Source organism: Oryx dammah, unplaced genomic scaffold (assembly GCF_014754425.2).
Source record: "Oryx dammah isolate SB20612 unplaced genomic scaffold, SCBI_Odam_1.1 HiC_scaffold_3, whole genome shotgun sequence".
Taxonomy (NCBI): domain Eukaryota; kingdom Metazoa; phylum Chordata; class Mammalia; order Artiodactyla; family Bovidae; genus Oryx; species Oryx dammah.
The window spans coordinates 90,229,698-90,249,814 of record NW_024070187.1 but is presented as its reverse complement, the minus strand read 5'-3'; the positions used below and the strand labels follow the sequence as shown (position 1 = coordinate 90,249,814).

General features: G+C 37.9%; 1 protein-coding gene across 8 annotated transcripts in view; it reads left to right on the top strand.

Annotated features, from left to right (window-relative positions):
- The window catches only part of CCDC158 (coiled-coil domain containing 158), a 79,376-nt gene that overhangs the window by 10,616 nt on the left and 48,643 nt on the right, over positions 1-20,117 (top strand). For 7 of the 8 annotated variants that reach the window (XM_040237136.1, XM_040237135.1, XM_040237139.1 and 4 more), the window contains exons 3-9: positions 4,107-4,250; positions 8,105-8,322; positions 12,709-12,818; positions 12,932-13,259; positions 13,616-13,692; positions 14,607-14,717; positions 15,790-15,904. In XM_040237136.1, the coding sequence (XP_040093070.1) occupies positions 4,181-4,250; positions 8,105-8,322; positions 12,709-12,818; positions 12,932-13,259; positions 13,616-13,692; positions 14,607-14,717; positions 15,790-15,904 (1,029 nt within the window). In that variant the 5' untranslated portion in view covers positions 4,107-4,180. Of the gene's footprint in view, positions 1-977; positions 1,016-4,106; positions 4,251-8,104; positions 8,323-12,708; positions 12,819-12,931; positions 13,260-13,615; positions 13,693-14,606; positions 14,718-15,789; positions 15,905-20,117 lie in introns of those variants that run through there. The other variant, XM_040237134.1, reaches the window with a different exon arrangement.

The window sequence follows — 20,117 nt, the reverse complement described above, 5'->3', positions numbered from 1 at the left end:
TTCTGATTGGTGTGTAGTGGTACTTCATTGCAGTTTTTATTTGTTAATCTCTAATAATTAGTGATGAACATCTTTTCATATGCCTGTTGGCCATCTATATGTCTTCTTTGGAGAAATGTCTATTTAGGTCTTCTGCCCATTTTTTTGATTGGGTTGTTTGCTTTTTTGTTATTGAGTTGTATGAACTCTTTGTATATTTCGAAAATTAATCCTTTGTCAGCCACATCATTTGCAAATAATTTCTTCCAGTCTGTAGGTTGTCTTTTCATTCTGTTTATAGTTTCATGTGCTATGTGAAAGTTTATAAGTTTGATTAGGGCCCATTTGTTTATTTTTGCTTTTATTTCTATTGCTTTGGGAGATCAACCTAAGAAAACATTGGTATGACTTTTATTAGAAAATATTTTGTATATGTTCCTTCTTGGAGTTTTATGGGGTCATGTCTTATATTTAAGTCTTTAAGTCATTTTGAGTTTACTTTTGTATATAGTATGAGGATGTGTTCTAACTTCATTTACATGCCGCTGTCCAACTTTTTCAGCACCACTTGCTGAAGAGACTTTTTCCGATTTTATATTCTTGTCTCCTTTGTCAAAGATTAATTGACCATAGGTGAGTGGGCTTATTTCTGGGCTCTCTGTTCTGTACCATTGATCCATATGTCTGTGGTAGGGGTGGGGGTGGGGGGCACCCAATACCATGCTGTTTTGACTACTGTACCTTTGTAATATTGTCTGAAGTTTGGGAGGGGTATGCCTCCTGCTTTGTTTTATTTTCCTCAGGATTGCTTTGGCAATTCTGGGTCTTTTATGGTTCTATATCCATTCTGAAGGAGATCAGCCCTGGGATTTCTTTGGAAGGACTGATGCTGAAGCTGAAACTCCAGTACTTTGGCCACCTCATGTGAAGAGTTGACTCATTGGAAAAGACTCTGATGCTGGGAGGGATTGGGGGTAGGAGGAGAAGGGGATGACAGAGGATGAGATGGCTGGATGGCATCACTGACTCGATGGACGTGAGTCTGAGTGAACTGCGGGAGTTGGTGATGGACAGGGAGGCCTGGCGTGCTGCGATTCATGGAGTCGCAAAGAGTCGGACATGACTGAGCGACTGAACTGAACTGATACATTTGAAATTATTTGTCCTAGTTCTGTGAAAAATGCCAGGGTAATTTTAATGGGGATCACATTAAGGCTTCAGATTGCTTTGGATAGTATGGACACCCCATGCTTTCTTATTGCATTCATTTACCTAGCAGATCATGGCCTCACTTTATTTGAAGTTTTTTTTTTTTTTTTAATCAGTGCCTTTTAGTGTCCTCTTATGTACAGCACAGAATTGAATTTTTTTTAAGAACTTATTTGAAGTTTCTTTGAATAGTCAAGTCCCTTCAGACTTACTGACATGACTGTTGTGTTAGCCTAAATTCTGTCTCATTCTTATTACATTATTATCTTGTGGTGTAATTACTGTGTGTATTATATTAATGTGTTTACTTGGTGTTTCTTCTTTTTTTAAAAAATTCTTTTGGCATTTAAGATTTTTGGAGAAGGCAATGGCAACCCACTTCAGTACTCTTGCCTGGCAAATCCCATGGACGGAGGAGCCTGGTGGGCTGCACTCCATGGAGTTGCTAGGAGTTGGACACGACTGAGCAACTTCACTTTCACTTTTCACTTTCATGCACTGGAGAAGGAAATGGCAACCCACTCGTGTTCTTGCCTGGAGAATCCCAGGGATGGGGGAGCCTGGTGGGCTGCCGTCTCTGGGGTTGCACAGAGTCGGACACGACTGAAGCGACTTAGCAGCAGTTGTTACCTTTGCCTTAATGCTTTCTACACTACACCCATAACCCCTCCAACGTTTTTTCTTGTTTAGCCTTTTGCTTTTTGTCAATTTTAAATGGTACCTTTTACAACCAGTGGCCCTCTATTTCCCTTTGATTCTCTCTTCCCATCTTCAGTTGTATCTGTTCTCTATTGTCACACATATAATATTTATATATTATTTTTCAGTGCCATTACCCTTCTCATATTTTAGTCTCAGCTCTACAATTGAATATTTAAAATGTTCACATAAGTCTTTTTTTCAGTGTTCCCAGTCATGTTTTTTTTTTAAAAATAGTCCTCCCTTTTCCCAAGTTTTATTTAGAAAAATTTAAAACCTCTGGAAAAACCAAAGGTTTACACCAGCTGTTACCATGTTGCCACATTTGCTGGTCATCTATTGGTTGGATGAAGCCTCACTCCCTCTGGAGGGTTGCTCAGAAGGGGCACTTATGTACAGTGTTCTGGCACATTCAAAACTCCTTTTCCATGCCTTTGTATCTTTTAATCTTGGCTGGATATAATAGGCTTGGTTTGTACTTTCTTTTTCCTTATATTTCTTGAAAATGCTGCTCTTCTGTTGCCTTGCTTTGTATGTTGTTTTTGAATAATCTGATGCCATTCTAATCTTTTTGCCTTTATAAATTACTTCATCTTTTTTTGCCTGAAGGCCCTAAGGATTTTTTTCATAATCTTTAACATCTTAATGTTGTTTTGATAGGATGTATTTCAAAGTTAATCATTCTTGGCTGATTTTCCTTAGTATCAAAAAATGTATAGATTTGGATCTTCCTTTATTTCTAGGAAGCTTCCTTGGGTTACAGTTTTAAATAACAGATCTATTTCATTTTTTGGACTTTTTTTCTTCAGGGACACCAATTATATTCAACCTCCTTTGCCTGTCATCCATTTCTTTCACTTCCTCTCCAACCCTTTTTTCTTCTTTATCTCAGTTTTCATCCCCTTGGTTGTTTTCCTGACTTCCTTCAATGCCTTTATTAAGTTTACATTGCAGTTTATTCTCTGGTCTTTGTAATTTTGTCTTCATTTCTGATATAATTTTGTGTTTTTCTTCTCTCGCTTTCCTTACTCTAGTCAGCTCTCATTTCATTTCTTCCTGATGACTGGCTTGTTTTCTTTGTTTCTTGTCCACTTCCGTTCTTACACTTTACAATTCTTATTCAAGGGTGAGTTTTCATTATTCCCAGATGCTTGTTTGAGAATATTTAGTTCAGCTTGAAGTGCTGTGTTACAGCTTTCTTTGAGTTCATGTTTGTTGTTGGGGAGGGTTTGGGGGACTTTTCATGAGCAGAAAAGATGTTATCCACATTTTCTGACACTTCGTGGAAGTTTTGTATGGATGTGATCTATTTTTAACTGTTTCTGTTTGTTTAGTGGACAGGACTGTTGGTCTGAGAAAGCTGTCTTCCCGTGTTCTCTTTTATGGATGGTGGGGGATGTTAGGTGGGAGGGGCAGAAGGAGCACTGGCATGTCTGGCTTCTTTTTGCTTCTGCTGGTTCCTAAAATTTCCCCTCCGGTTTCCTTCTTCCCTTTACTGCCACTACTCCACGGGAGCCCATGTGCTTTTGTTTGGTTTGTTGTTGTTGTTGTTGTTGTTGTTGATTTTATGGATATTCAGAGGATAAGGAGAAGATTCGGAATCAGGCCTCTACCAGTGTTCTTCAAACCTCAAAGTCCCCTCTTGGCCTAATCTAAACTTATGAGCACTGTTTGCTGTCCAAGAAGTTTTTACTATTTATTGTGCTCAGTCACTCAGTCGTGTCCAGCTGTTTGTGACACCATGGACTGTAGCCCACCAGGCTCCTCTGTCCATGGGATTTTCCAGGAAAGAATACTGGAATGAGTTGCCATGCCCTCCTCCATTACCTTTTATTAATGATTTCTAATTTGAATTTCTAATTGTGACTTTTTACTGAGGGAGTGCCTTTTTTCATTATTTGACAATGTAACTGATGAGAGAGACATAAGAAGAGAAAAAACTCTGCCCCAGATCAGAGTGCTAATAATCACAGTAATTAAAAGTGTTTCTTATTTTTGGGTTATCTTTAATAAACCACTTGGCCATTAAAATCAACAAGTTTTAAAATAAGATTCTGTTCACTTATTAATTTTATGTAATAATAAAATATTTCTGTGTAAATATTTTCCTGGTGAAAACCTGTTATTAAATTTCAAATGTGAATATAGTCATTTCCTCTTCTGTGAACTTTTTTCACATAGTACCTTATTAATAAAGACTAAATCCCTGTCTTTTATAGATAAGAACTAAAAGAACTAAATAGGGAAGCATTCATATTTCAAGATCTCTACGAAGAGGTAGCAAATATTTAATATGGAACAAAAACCTTGTGAACCCAAGAATGAACATCTTTTATCAAGCAGTGGCATCCCATCCAATGCAGGTATGTGTTTTTTATAAAACAAAAACAGGAGAAAATTAGAACTAAGCAGCCTTCATAATATTCATTCAAGCCACTGTTTTTTAGTATGTTTTGGTTTAACTGTGCAGGGTACAGACCTTGTTCATGAATGTTTACCAGATTATTTATAATTCTGCTTTATAAGGAAGAAGTTGTTTAACCTTTTAAAAATAGCATGTCTATTTTTTAGCATGTGTTTACATTATTTTCTGGTTTGAAGACTGTTTCCCTGTTGAGGCACTTCCGCACATGCCGTTTCTCTCAATGCCTTCTCTTCCTTGTTCTGCTCCAGGCCCCAATTCTGCATCATTTTGACTTCTTTTCTCTTACACCTCTCCCTGCCACATCCAGTCAAGGACAACGTCCTGATTTCTCTAGTATCAGAAATGTCTCTTGAATGCATTTTACCTCTCCATTCCCATGGCTACTGTTCTAGTTCAGGCCTCCCATCAACTGATGAAGATTATGTCAGTCAGCAGATAGCAAACAGAAGACAGAAACAGGTGGAATAAATAAGTGGCACTTAATACAGGGAATTGATAACACAGATGTTGGAAGAGCCGAAAAGAGAGAGATGAGAGAGGGAGATGAGAGAACGCAGAGATCAACCACAGCAGGAAGCTGCTACCAGCCTCTGGGCCAAAAGGACCCTGAGAATAGGAACTGTCATAAGGCCTGGGTAGAAGCAGGAGCTGGAACCACGGACTGGGCTGCCTGCTGGAGACGGAAGCCCGTCTGAGGCAGGAGAGAGAAGAGTCCCTCAGCTTCTCCCTGCCTCCGGCCTTCTGGTCTTTTGCCAGCACCTTCCGTTGCACACCTAACAGGAAACGCGCTGGGAATGGGGTGGTGGAAGGATGGTCTCCACAGCACATGGCAGGAGCGGGGCTCTCTGGCAGTCAGTACAACCCTGCCTGCTTCCCTTCATGTCTCTCTCGTCTGAAAGAATGCAGCCAGAGTTCATTCTGAATTAGAGGCCTGCTGTTCTACTGGTCTGCTTACAGACTTTTATCTTAACATGCTTATTCTGTAAAAGCTTCTGCTCCTTAGGATGCTCATGCCGTTGGTACCTCCATCGTACTAGACCCATCCACCCTGCTCATTCCCCTCACTCACCTCCCCACCCGCATGATATCCCTCAACCAGTGGGGTCACGGGCGCTTAGCTCATGGACTGTCGCTCCCACCCCAGGCACACCATCATCCTGCAGCGTCATTGTCCTCATGGATGATCCATCTAAGGTCTCAGACACATGGCTTCTGTACTCTAGTTACTCAGTCGTTTTGATCTGCACAGCAAAAGGCAAAGGAGAAAAGGAAAGGTATACCCATTTGAATGCCGAGTTCCAAAGAATTCCAGAGAGAGATAAGAACGCCTTCCTCAGTGATCAATGCAAAGAAATACAGGAAAACAATAGAGTGGAAAAGACTAGAGATCTCTTCAAGAAAATTAGAGATATCAAGGGAACATTTCATGCAAAGATGGGCACAATAAAGGACAGAAGTTGTGTGGACCTAACAGAAGCAGAAGATATTAAGAAGAAGTGGCAAGAATACACAGAAGAACTATACAAAAAAGATCTTCATGACCCAGGTAATCACGATGGTGTGATCACTCACCTAGAGTCAGGCATCCTGGAATGTGAAGTCAAGTGGGCCTTAGGAAGCATCACTAGCTATGAACAAAGCTAGTAGAGGTGATGGAATTCCAGTTGAGCTATTTCAGATCCTAAAAGATGATGCTGTGAAAGTGCTGCACTCAATATGCCAGCAAATTTGGAAAATTCAGCAGTGGCCACAAACTGAAAAAGGACAGTTTTCATTCCAATCCCAAAGAAAGGCAGTGCCAAAGAATGTTCAAACTACCATACAATTGCACTCATCTCACATGGTAGCAAAGTAATGCTCAAAATTCTCCAAGCCAGGCTTCAACAGTACGGGAACCAAGAACTTCCAGATGTTCAAACTGGATTTAGAAAAGGCAGAGGAACCAGAGATCAAATTGCCAACATCCGTTGGGTCATAGAAAAAGCAAGAGAGTTCCAGAAAAACATCTATTTCTGCTTTATTGACTATACCAAAGCCATTGACTATGTGGATCACAGCAAACTGTGGAAAATTCTTAAAGAGATGGGAATACCAGACCACCTGACCTGCCTCCTGAGAACTCTGTATGCAGGTCAAGAAGCAGCAGTTAGAACCAGACGTGGAACAACAGACTGGTTCCAAATTGGGAAAGGAGTATGTCAAGGCTGTATATTGTCAGCTTGCTTATTTAGCTTATGTGCAGAGTACATCATGCAAAATGCCAGGCTGGATGAAGCACACGCTGGAATCAAGATTGCCGGGAGAAGTATCAATAACCTCAGATATGCAGATGACACCACCCTTAGGGCAGAAAGCAAAGAGGAATTAAAGAGCCTCTTGATGAAAGTGAAGGAGAAGAGTGAAAAGCCTGGCTTAAAACTCAATATTCAAAAAACTAAGATCATGGCATCCAGTCCCATCACTTCATAGCCAATAGATGGGGAAACAGTGAGAGACTTTATATTTTTGGGCTCCAAAATCACTGCCAGTGGTGACTGCAGCCATGAAAATTAAAAGACGCTTGTTCCTTGGAAGAAAAGCTATGACCAACCTAGACCGCATATTACAAAGCAGAGACATTACTTTGTCAACAAAGGTCTGGCTGGTCAAGGCTGTGGTTTTTCCAGTGGTCCTGTATGGATGTGAGAGTTGGACCATAAAACTAAGCACCAAAGAATTGATGCTTTTGAACTGTGGTGTTGGAGAAGACTCTTAAGAGTCCCTTGGACTGCAAGGAGATCCACCCAGTCCATCCTAAAGGAAATCAATCCTGAATATTCATTGGAAGGACTGATGCTGAAGCTGAAGCTCCAATACTTTGGCCACCTGAATGGAAGAACTGACTCCTTGGAAAAGCCCCTGAAGCTGGGAAGGATTGAAAGCAGGAGGCTAAGGGGACAACAGAGGATGAGATGGTTAAATGGTATCACCGACTTGATGGACATGATTTTGAGCAAACTCCGGGAGTTGGTGATGGACAGGGAAGCCTGGTGTGCTGCAGTTCTTGTGGTCTCAAAGAGTTGGTCACGACTGAGCGACTGAACTGCTAATAGCTACTCATTTTCCTATCTTGGATCTTATTGCCAAGAACAGTTGGGCTTCTAGAATCCAGCCTGCTATCTTCTAGCACTCTCACTCTCTTATTCCTACAATACTTATTTTTTTTCTGCCTGATAAAGGTAGTGGTTCTTAATTGTAACTCACAGTACTTTTCCTGTTCCACCAGTCCTGGAATCAGCCATTTAAGCCCTGGTTCCTTTTAGTAGGAAATAGTAATCACACACCAGGATCTCATGGGCCTATTGCTACTGAAGTGACACTGTGTCTGGGAGTATTCAGTGTTTTAAAACTTGGAATTAGATTTCTTTTTTTAAGTTTATACTGAAAACTCAAATTCAGATACAGTACCATAGAGTTACTATACAAACTAGTTACCATACATACTAGTTCCTTCATACCTACTGAGTTACACAATACAGGCTAGTTACTTCATAGTCATAGATGCTTCAAGGCTCATTCAACGCAAATATCACTTGATCACTAGCAAGTAAAAACTGCCCCCTCCTTCCTATCCTCCTCCTCCTTTTCACCGTGTGCCCTTCTCTCTCAGAACGACTATCACTTGTCTCTTTTCCCCATGAGACCTGGAGCTCCTTCAGGGTTCATTAAGGGCATCACCTGGGATAATTGTTCACCATAAAATTATTTTATTATTCAGTTAATTAATTGGTTAATTAAGTCTTTAATATTTAGGTTCTTCAAGTCCATTTTTTATGTCATCTATTCGTGGAACAATAATTGAAAACACATCTTCAACTGGGACTATAACACAAATTCCTTTTTTCCCTAAATATGAAGTGGAACTTGATTCTCATAGAAAAGTCATTCCTTACCCTGGAAAGGAACACATTGAGCGCGTTTTGGAAGAATATTCACATCAAGTCAAAGATTTGCAGAGAAGACTAAATGAAGTGAGTTGCAAATTGATTCTTTTGCTGTGCTCTTGGTGTAATCTTAGTGAAACTTGGATAGCTCAAAGTGTTATGCTTAATGACATTCAGCTATAATTATAATTAATAATTGGTTCAAGCCTGCTGTGCTGCTATCGTGATAGCAAGTTTTTCTTTTCAAAGCAGTGGTAGGGGATCGGATTTTAGATGTGTGTGTATACATGATAGTTGAATAGTGTTTAGAAATTAATCCATAAAAACTTCAAGTGGACCTTATGTAGAAACAAGATGGATTTAGTCAGCTTTACAACTGCATGTTGGGTCTGAGCAGTCTATAGCTTAGAGTCAAACTTGCACAGATGCCTTTGTAATCTAACTTTTCCCTATGCATTTTAGCCTCTTCTGCTACCTGCTCCTTGTATGTATCCTCCATTCTAGCAGTATCAAGCCACCTGCTCTTCCCTAGATGTACCTACAATTCTAGACCCTCCTGCTTTTGCCCAGATCATTCCCCCTTCTCTGTCTACCTGGCAGTTCTTGCTCTCAATCAAGACTCAGCTCAAGCATTTTTCTCTGAAAGCTTTCCTCTAGACATGGGTAGGCGTGATCTCCTCTGTACAGTTATTGCTCCTTGTGCACACGTCTGTTGTACTATTTAGTGCTTTTTATTGTATTCACCAATGCATTGTTCTGTCTCATCAGTTAAGAATTCTGCAAGTTTATTAAGTGCTGAAAGAGATGTATCACTGTGTTATGTATAGAGGATGCAAAGATGAATAAGATAGGACTCATAAGTTCATAGTCTCGAAGGGAGGTGGCATATAAACAATGACGATACTTTATAATAAGTACACTAATAGAGATGGATTGATGATAGATAGATGGGTGAAGCACAGAAATAGCAATGAGGAATAGAAACAATGCCTTAATTAATTTTCCACATCTGTCCTCTGGCAGAGTATGTGACACTTGACTGGCTCCCAATAAATTATTAATAGTTATATCAGTAAGTAAATAACAGGGTTATTTGGAGACATAATATTTATCACAGACCTCCCATGTAACAGATATTATACTAGGTACTGGATATATAAAGATGGAAAAGATGTCCTCCTTTTTATGTGCATGGTTATAGTCTTATGGCTGAGGTATTTAAAATAGAAAATGATAGTAACAGGATAGGCCTCAGTAGGGTAAGCACTGATGCTAAATCTAATCGGTGCTTCATCTTACTTGCCTCTTGCACAGCATTTGACACACATGGCAATTCTTTTCATCTTGAAGCACTCTTTTCTCTTCGTCCCTTGGAAGCACACTCTCCTAACTTTCCTCCAGCTCATTCTTTTTCAGTTTTCTTATTCCAGCAAAACCCTCCCTAGATTGTGATAGTGACTTCCATGGCTTCTGTTGCCGTGTCTACGTCAGTGGCTGTTCAGTTTACACATCTGGTCAGACCTCTTAACTGGGCTCCACACCCAGTTAGTGTACCCGTGTTCCTCCTGGACCTTTCTGCTTGAAAGGTTTCTCAGGCTCCATAAACTCACCATTTCCAATTACACACCTGATTCCCCCAAACCTTTCTTCTAGCTTTGTGTGCTGCTACATTTATAGAGTTGCGGAGGGCAAAAACCTGACTCATTCTTGATACCTCTGCATTTTCCCTGACACGCACTTCACTGCCAAGTCCGTCCAGTGCACCTCATATATATTTCTCAAATATGTTTTCATTTCCACTGTTACATTCCGAAGTTCAGACTACTGTAGCCATTCACCTGGACTATTAGAGCAAAAGATAGAGGGTCCCCCCTTATAGTGACTATATAAACATTGTGAACTGCAGAATCAGGTAGTAACCATTTATATTTCCTTTATACTATTTACCTTTATCATATCCTTTTAAAAAAAGTTATCATATAGGTTTTCTATCATACCTTCCTTTAACCCAGGACTCTTTAGTTCTTTTGTCTAGTCTAGATGAGTTTTTTCTTAGGTCTGTTGTGTAACTATAAAAAAAGTTTAAAAATTATTTTCTTGAGATTATTATCACTGCTTTCCTGGTTGGAGCCATGATTTCCAGGATTTATTATTTTCTTTTTTCTTGATTTATTTATTCATTTAGTCAGAACACATCTTTAGAAACTTCAAGAAAAAGTATATAGGACATACATTTTATGAACTTTTTTCATTCTGAAAATAAGCTGGATAAAGTTGAAAGTTATTTTCTTTCAGTCCTTTGAAAATATTGTGTGCCCTTGCAGAGACTGAGAAGATATTTATCTGATTCTTCTTCCTTTGTAGATGATTTTTTTTTACTTAGTTGGGGTTCATCTTTGGAAACTTTAGGGTCTTCTCTTTATCTCTGAAATTCCACTGTAATGTACATAGGTGTGGATTTTTTTTTTTTTCATTCACTGTGCTAGTCTCAAAAGGGACTCAATGGACCCTTTTGGTCTGTAGATTTGTGCCTTTCAGTTTAGTTCAGTCGCTCAATCATGTCGAACTCTTTGCAACCTCATAGACTGCAGCACGCCAGGCTTCCCTGTCCATCACCAGCTCCTGGAGCTTGCTCAAAATCATGTTCATCAAGTTGGTGATGCCATCCAAACATCTCATCTTCTGTCATCCCCTTCTCTTCCTGCCTTCAATTCTTCCCAGCATCAGGGTCTTTGTACCAATGAGTCAGTTCTTTGTATCAGGTGGCCCAAGGATTGGAGTTTCAGCTTCAGCATCAGTCCTTCCAGTAAATATTCAGGACTGATTTCCTTTAGGATGGACTGGTTGGATCTCCTTGCAGTCCAAGGGACTCTCAAGAGTCTTCTCCAACACCACAGTTCAAAAGCGTCAATTCTTCGGCCCTCAGCTTTCTTTATAGTCCAGCTCTCACATCCATACATGACTACTGGAAAAACCATAGCTTTGACTAGACAGACCTTTGTTGGCAAAGTAATGTCTCTGCTTTTTAATATGCTGTCTAGGTTGGTCATAGCTTTTCTTCCAAGGAGCAGGCATCTTTTAATTTCATGGCTTTGAGGAATTCAATTTTTTTTTCCTTTGACAGTTTCTTTCTCTGTTTTCTCAGTTCTCTCTTTCTGAAGCTCCTGTTGTTTAGGTTGAACCTCTAAATCTCTTTTTTTCTTTCAAAAATTTTATCTACTTTTTCTACTTAAAGAGGCATCTTGACTTCCAACATTTCTATTGCAACTTTTTAGTTTGCAGCCATATTTTTAATTTCCAGGAACCCTTTCTTCTCCTCTGATCGCTTATTTGACATAGCCCTATTCTTACTTTATAGCAAAAATGTCTTTCAAATTTCTCTCTAATACAAGTTTTTGGAAATGTTCTTCCACTGTTGCATTATCACTTTTTGTTTCTTTTGATCTTTTTTTCTGGATATTTTCTCATTTGTTTCATCTTGGTCTCTTTTTTATTTTGTAATCTTCCTTCAAGTGTTCAGTGGTTTTTGCCTTTTTGTTCATACTCAAGAATGAACAGTAGGGAAAAAAAAAAAAAAAACTGTTGGCAATCTGTCTATGGGCAGAACTTGATGGCTTTACTTTGGGATAATTAGATGGGGTGTCAACTGTTACTCTGGGAGACCTCTCAGTGCTTGATTTTAGAGATCTTTGTAAATTTCCTTGTAGTAGAACACCTTGATTTTTGAATGGTAGTTGTCTGCAGCCAAGTCAGTTGGCAGTTTTTAAGTCAGTTGGAGGTAGGGGTTGACTTTTCTATATACCCAATTTCAACCTCTTCTGTCCTCAGGAATAGAGTTTCTTCCTATCTCTTTCTTGAGCTATAAGTCAGATTTGTTCTAGAAATGATGTTTTGGTTATAAAGTGAAAGTGAAGTCACTCGGTCGTGTCCGACTCTTTGCGACCCCATGGACTATAGCCCACCAGGCTCCTCAGTCCATGGAATTTTCCAGGCAAGAGTACTGGAGTGGGTTGCCATTTTCTTAGTAAGTGGATTGAAGGGGTATTCCAAAAATCTATGTTAGAAATGATTAATTAGGCCCCAGACAGTGGTGAAGGGGGAAGGAAGTACACATAAGAGCAAACAATTAAGGGGCTTCCTGGTGATCCACTGGTTAGGAATCTGCCTTTCAGTGCAGGGCACATGGGTTTGCTCCTTGGTCAGAGAACTAAGATCCCACATGCTATGGGGCAACTAAGCTGGCAAGCTGCAACTACTGAGGCCTCTGCTCTGGAGAGAAATTCACCCACCACAGTGAAAGAGCCCATGCGCCACAACTGACTCAATGCAGCCAAGTAAATATTAATAATTTCTTTAAAAAGACACACAATTTTTTTTAATTAAATGATTGGTATATAGATTTTTGGAAATTACTAGCTATAAGAAAATATGTTCTTCTGATGAAGACTAATTTGCAGGACACTTTTTTTCCAGAGCAATGAATTGCATGAGAAACAAAAGTTTTACTTAAGACAATCGGTCATTGATTTGCAAACAAAACTTCAAGAGATGCAGATGGAGAGAGATGCCATGGCTGACATCAGGTTGGGCTTCGTTACCTGAAATTATTTTAAAGTTTTACTTTTTCTAGAGTAAAATCATTTGTGTGAATCTGAGTTTTATCAATATGATTTCTTTTCTTTCATTTATTTCATAGACGAAGGGAGAGTCAGTCCCAGGAGGATTTACGAAATCAGCTTCAAAATACAGTTCACGAACTTGAAGCTGCCAAATGCCTTAAGGACGATATGCTGAAAGATAGCAGCACACAGATAGAGCAGCTAAGAAAGATGATGCTTAGTCATGAGGGAGTGCTTCAAGAAATCCGATCAGTCCTAGTTGACTTTGAAGAAGCCTCAGGCAAGAAAGTATTTGAACAGGACAGCATGTCTACCATCCACTCCAGAAGCATGGCCTCAGCTATTAGTAAAATCCTAAGAGAATTAGACACTGAGATTTCTTATCTTAAAGGGAGGATATTTCCAGTAAGTGGTGAGAACACTATGTCAATTTTATATTAAAATCCATTAAGGCAATAATATAAGGCATATAATTTTCTTAAACTATTCAAAGTAAGCCAAGTTCTCATTTTTTTTTCTCTAAAATAGTGAAAGTTACTTCCAGAGTGATCTTTCCTAATAAAGGGAGCTAAGTTGTCTGTACAGTTTCATGAGTGTAACCACTGTAAAAAATTTAATAAAATACAGTGATAGAATGTATCTGATTTTAGTATTGCTTCTATTTGCATCTTTCTAAAGCATTCCTTTAGTTAGAAAATCTCTAAATTTTCCAAGCTTTAGATTTGCCAGTTCCTCAGTCAATATTTCTGTTTTATAACCAGGTAGAGGATCAGCTTGAAGCACTGAAATCTGAATCACAGAACAAAATGGAACTGCTTCTTCAACAACATCAAGATAGGTAGGTTTCGGCTGAGGTATAGATCGTAGTGAAACTATAGCACAAGTCTACAGTCTCTCATCAGCAATTCCAATATCTAAAAAGCTCTAAAACACAGATTTTTCTTTTCCCCATAGATTTGTAGGAAACTCATATTAAGACACTTATTTGAAAAGCAGGGAAGATGTCATTCAAGACTGTTGCAAAAGGTGTTTGAATTAGTGATGAGGCTCAACTCCCAGTCCAACATGGGCAAATGGGGATTCATAGCCAAGAAGCAGGGTGAGGGGGTCGGTGGGTGGAAAATTACTAGGAGGAGGCATGGGGTGGGAGGTTCTCACTAAACTGACTTAGTAAAATTCTTACTAAGCCTAGGCTTCTAAGTGCCAAGAGGCATCTGACTATACTTTGGTCAAGGTTAGATACTATGTCAGTTTTGTTGGCAAAACCTAATCTGAGCTAATGTTAAGCTTTTTATAGTCTTCATGATTTAGTGTGAATATTTAAAAACCTACCATTGCATTAGTGATGTCTGGCTTCTGAGACACTTCCATAGATCTCTCTGGGGAAGTCACATGATACTGAGTACTATTCTTTATTACCATCATAACATTTTTTAAAAATTCTGAATTCCAAAGCCTGACTGGCTCCCAAAGGATTTGGATAAAGGATTCTATATCTAACTTAAATACTTGTCATCAGTTCAGTTCAGTTGCTCAGTCGTGTCTGACTCCTTGCGACACCATGGACTGCAGCATGCGAGGCCTCCCTGTCCATCACTAACTCCCAGAGCTAGATACTTGTCATAAAATGAATAATATAGACAAAGCTAAAACAAAATACCAAATGTGAGTATTGAAAATCATTAATTTTTAGAATAACTCATTATCAGGCAAAATCTGTATCAAATAACGATCACCACATTCTTTCTATAGGATTGAACAGTTAATAAGTGAACATGAAGCTGAAATAACAGGACTCACCGAGAAAGCTAGCAGTGCTCGGAGCCAAGCCAACAGTATCCAGAGTCAATTGGAAATCATTCAGTATGTGTGTCCTGGTGGTTTGAAGTTGATAGCTATTTATCTTCATTTTATTTTTGATTGATATTTATTCTAAGATCTTTTTAAAAAAATGCTTAATAGTTGATTCTACAACAAAGTGAAACTTTTCTAACATTCAAGTGAACAGAAAAGATTATTTAACACATGGATAGTACTTTATAACCATATCAGAAGTATTATGGCAAGTATTTGGGCCTTGGGGTTTGGATGTTTTAATTTTTGTCTACATTTCAACTGATTGGATAAAACAAACACACACTATGTATCTGTGTGTGTGTGTGTGTGTGTGTAGATGGGCTTCCCAGGTGCCTCAGTAGTAAAGAATCCACCTGCCAATGCAGGAGACACAGGAAATGTGGGTTCGATCCCTGGGTCAGGAAGATCCACTGGAGGAGGAAATGGCAAGCCATTCCAGTATTCTTCCCTGGAAAATCCCATGGACAGAGGGTCCCAGAGGGCTATAGTCTGTGGGGTCACAAAGAGTCAGACATGACTGAGTGACTGAGCATGCACATGTGTATAAATATATATAAATTATAAATATACAGTCAGTGGGTTTTCAAGGAGTCAGACATGACTTAGTGACTAACAACATACAAATAATTTTATAATTTGCATTCCCATGTTGAAACTTTTTATATGGACATTTTCAGTCATACAGAGAGAAAATTGTAAAATGAACTCCTGTGTATGCATCATCTATGTTTAAAAGTTAACATTTTTGAACTTAAGCCTTTAGTAACCAATTTGAAAGATAAAAGACTAGTGGCTATATTAAATAATTAGTGAAAAGTGCCTAAAAGCTAGAGCGCCCTTAGGTATCACACTTACTCTTAGTTTGCTAATTGCCCTTGTTGTTGTTCAGTTGCCAAGTCATGTCCAATTCTTTGCGACCCTGTGGACTGTAGCACACCAGGCCACCATCTCCCAGAGTTTACCCAAGTTCATGTCCGTTGAATCAGTGATGCCATCCAACCATCTCATCCTCTGTCATGCTCTTTTCCTTCTGCCTTAGATCTTATTTGCTCTTATTCCCTCTTTAAACCCTTCTTAGAGAGCAAGCAAGAAACCAAAATTCAATGTATATGCGCCAACTGAGTGACCTGGAATCTACTGTTTCTCAACTACGTTCTGAATTAAGGGAAGCCAAAAGGATGTATGAAGACAAGGTGAGTTTAAATTTTGCTGTTCTGCTTCCAGAGACTATTATACACAGAATCAGTTAGATAGTTTTTAATGGTTTATTTGAAAATGAGGAATCAAAGCAATCATTTAAAATTAAAAGCAGTTTATAAGATGGGTGCTAAATATTTACATGTTAAATTATAAACAGTGTTTACTCAAATCAATTCATTCTTAGAAAAGTTTCCTGCATACTTCAAGCAAGTTTCTAAAAAATTAAAGGATAACATCATTTAAATTACTACTACAAGGTTTAGCTTTTGCAAGTACTTGGCACCAGCTGTTCTCCCCCTCCCACTGAATACTTTAGGCTATTTCCTCTCTTACTTCAACTCCTCCTTATTAATCATTGTGAGGCTTACAAACTGAATTCACTTCAAGATTAGTCTGAATAAAAAAAAATTAGCAAGCTAAATCTTCATCTCTTATCACACGGTTCCTATTAAAACTAGACATTAATATTTACTACAGTATTCTGTTTTCTCACTTTCCATAGTTAAAAAAGAAACTATTTTCATTATCAACCAGTCTTTTGGAGCTTAGGTTTTTGTTGATTTCAAGGACACAGAATAGTATCCTGTTTTGTGAATACCACCTTTCACCTCCAAAATGCCCTAGTTTGGAAGATAAATCCTTTAGATAGTCATCCTACCTATAAGAGAGCCTGCAGGCCTAACCACTTGTAGCCAATTTTTTTACTCCTTAGTTGATTGGGGAAAAAATAGAGTATAAGAAAGCTGACAGGTTTTCTTTATAACATAATCTAGTTCTACAGGGTCATGGTACAAGGGAAAAAGCTCCTTATGGGAAGAGGCAGTTGAAAAATTACAGCACTAATTCTTCCAGATATTTTCCTGCCTTTGGGCAACCCCTCCTTTCATTATTGCTGTCACCCCTGTGCTGGTCACAGGAGGGGGCTCTTTCTCCTTGGTTCTCTAGTTCAAGACTTCAATTTTAGTTAGTTGTTGCACAGCTAAAAGGATAGAAAATTTAGACATGATCTTGCTATAAGGTCTAAACAATAAAGAGTAACATGAAACTGTACAATCTCAGTTTTGAGATTTGGATCCTCTACAGGGGCTTTCAAACATTTTTGATCACTACCCACACCAAGAAATCTAGTTTTCCATATGATCTAGGATACGCAGATACAATCCAAGTACACTTCACCAAATAATACGACACTGGCTCTTTTTCTTCTCTTCAGATACTGATTTGACGCCCACTAAATTGATTTCACGTTTTCCTGGTGGGTTGCAGTGTGAGCAGCACTGCTCTCGAAAACCTCTTCCTTAGCTCCTGGCCTTGATTCTTGTCAGGGTCATTTCAACCACTGCCACCTAGAAGTAGCCTTAAGGAGCCTTAGACTTCTTAAAGGCCAAATCCAAGAAACAAAAGCCCAGACAGAAATATTTGTTCTTTCCTGCTTCTCTTAGGCCTGCCTTTTGTGTTCTAGTTCAGGATGGACTTTTCCCCTGAAGATGGATAACAGGAATATCCACCCCATTCTGGGCAGATCAAGCCTATACAATGACTGATATTCATCATATTCAACCCATTCTGAAAAGATTTAATTTTCATTGTTTATTGACAAACCCTTTGAAAAGCCACAAAATATTAAATACTAAGACTTGACTCACCTGTCTTACATAATTTGAAATTAATATAGCTTTCCATTTGAAATGTTGCTTGGAAACAGCCTCTTCATTAGCTGTCACCCAGTTGTTTGCTAACCTGCATGTTGTCTGATGTATAACACCATGCTGATCAACCTAAATTTGGGCATGGTAGGAAATTTTAACAAATATTGACATCTTAACAGTACAAAAATCGTTTTTGTTTCTATAAACACCTATCTCTTTAGCATTGTAGAAGCATTAGCCTCAGATAAATGACTGAAACCTTTTATATGAGGGTTTTGAGGTCATGTAGATACAAACATAGTACTGAAATCATTGTCTTGCCTTGCTTTAATGTAAACAATTGATCATGAAGAATTTTTACAGTCTTAAAGAGTCAACATTATTGGGAAAAAGGAGGGCATATTAGTTTAATTAATTTTAACCCAGATCACTGAGACTTTTAGTAAAGCATCTTAAGCCTAATCGAGTTGGCACCTAGAATCTCTATAGTAACTCGCTTTAGTCAAGGAACACTGAGAGATGATTATCCTGCTATGTAAATACAGATTTTAATGTCTCTGACCTGAAAAGCATTAAAAATACATGGTGTAAAAAAAAAAATACATAGTGTAACTAAGCAAAGAAGATCAAACACATTAACAAAAGTATTTTATTTTGTGTTCATGAAAAATTCTATTGTTATAAAATATTTTTGTTGTGATAAATTGAATGTAGAATTTTAAAAAAACACAGATTCTTTTGTTTAATTTCTTTTATTTTTCATTTACCTTGACATTTATTAGGCTAAAGCCTATTAAAACCTTAAAATCTTAAAATTAAATAAAATCTTAAAATTTTATTTTTTCACTGCTGCTGTACATTTAATATATACAATATATACTGTCCAAATAACAACAAGGAAAAAATACAGCTATGATTAAAAGTGAGATTTGTGGGAAGAGAGACTTATTATTTAAAAGTATGTTGATATTATACATCAACATATTTTATGAGAGGCAGGCCGTGTTAGTATTTTCTCCTGAGGGTCAGATTCCTTCAGAAAAAAATATTTATTACTTTTAAAAATTGATTACATGACAGGGCTGAACAAAACTTTCCCAACTAGAATGCATAAGTATAAAGAAAACTTGTTTAGCCAGACAAGTGTCCCTTCAAATAAGCAAAAGTATTTTCATACTGATGAAAAGTGATGTTTCAAAGAAGACTGTAGACATAACTTTCAGACATACAAAAGTGTTTTACTGTAATATTTTTTCTATTCTTCTCTTTCCATTTTAGGAGAACCTCCAGAATTCCCCTTTACGAATTTGGACCAGTAGAAGCTGTCACTATTGGCTCTGTAGATTTGGCTTTACTCTTAACTTTCGCTTTTTGATAACAAAAATATCTCACAATCTTGATTCTAAGTTTACTTTTCATATTTTGAAAGCATTTGGGGCTGAATTTCTTACTCAAAAAGTGAAGTTGTAGTAGCACTGGCTGGAGCTGTACCCTGTGCAGGGAGATTCTATGCAAATCTCTGCATAGTTCTGCCAATGCACCTCCATGCTGACCAGCAGCATTCCTTATTATCCCAGAACTGTGTATTTTTGAGCACAGAAAACGAGATAACAATTTGGCACAATTGGTGATATCTAAAATCACTGTACGATTATAATGAGATCCCAGTACTTATTTGTCCAGTGATCCAAAACAAAAAGTAGATTCATAGATGGTGAAAGGGAAAACCAGTGCTGCTATTTAAAAAGAAACGAAAAAGAAAAAAACTAATACATCTCAGATGTCAGTATTTATTCTGGACATTTTAAAAGGCTTTTCTTCATCTTGTTTTTTTACAGCTGTTTGTATCAGCTCAGCTGCTACCTCAATGGTTTTCCCTTTCACTCTCCATTTATCTTTTTGATTTATTAATTAATATAAATATTTTTACTTTTAAAAAGTGAAAGGTAAAAGCAGAGCTATAGCAGTTGAGTCAGTACTGACAACTACAAAACTAATATTCCTGCAGGGGTCTGGAGGGACGTCTGATACTCAGATGGAAAGATACAAGTTGATTCTTTTTCTTTTTTCTTTTATTTTTTTCTTTGTAAAATTTGGTCTGATAGAGTGTAACATTAAATGATTATCCAGAATTTCTTAAAAAGTGAAAACAGACATAAAATAGCAAGTCTTAATTTCGGCTTTTAAACCACACAAATACTTTGCTCAAAGATAGAAATGGTTTTACACCAGACTAGAAGTCTAAAATGTTCATTTTAGTCATATGAGCAACTTTTAAAATTGAAAGCATTCTTGTTAAATTTAGAGCTCAAATATGGTTTCTTTTAAAATATAGAATTTCAGCTTTATTAATACTGATCTTATGTGGAAAAATATTAGAAGCAGAATTGAAAGGAATTTGAAAGATCATCTATAATACTTTTTTCAAATTATAGATGTATAATTTAGACTCAAACTACAGACTCAGAGAGCTTATGTGACAGAAGCTGGTTCAGAACCAGGCTGTTTGACTCTCAACCAGATCATATTGCCTTTCTGATCACATTTGTCTAACCAA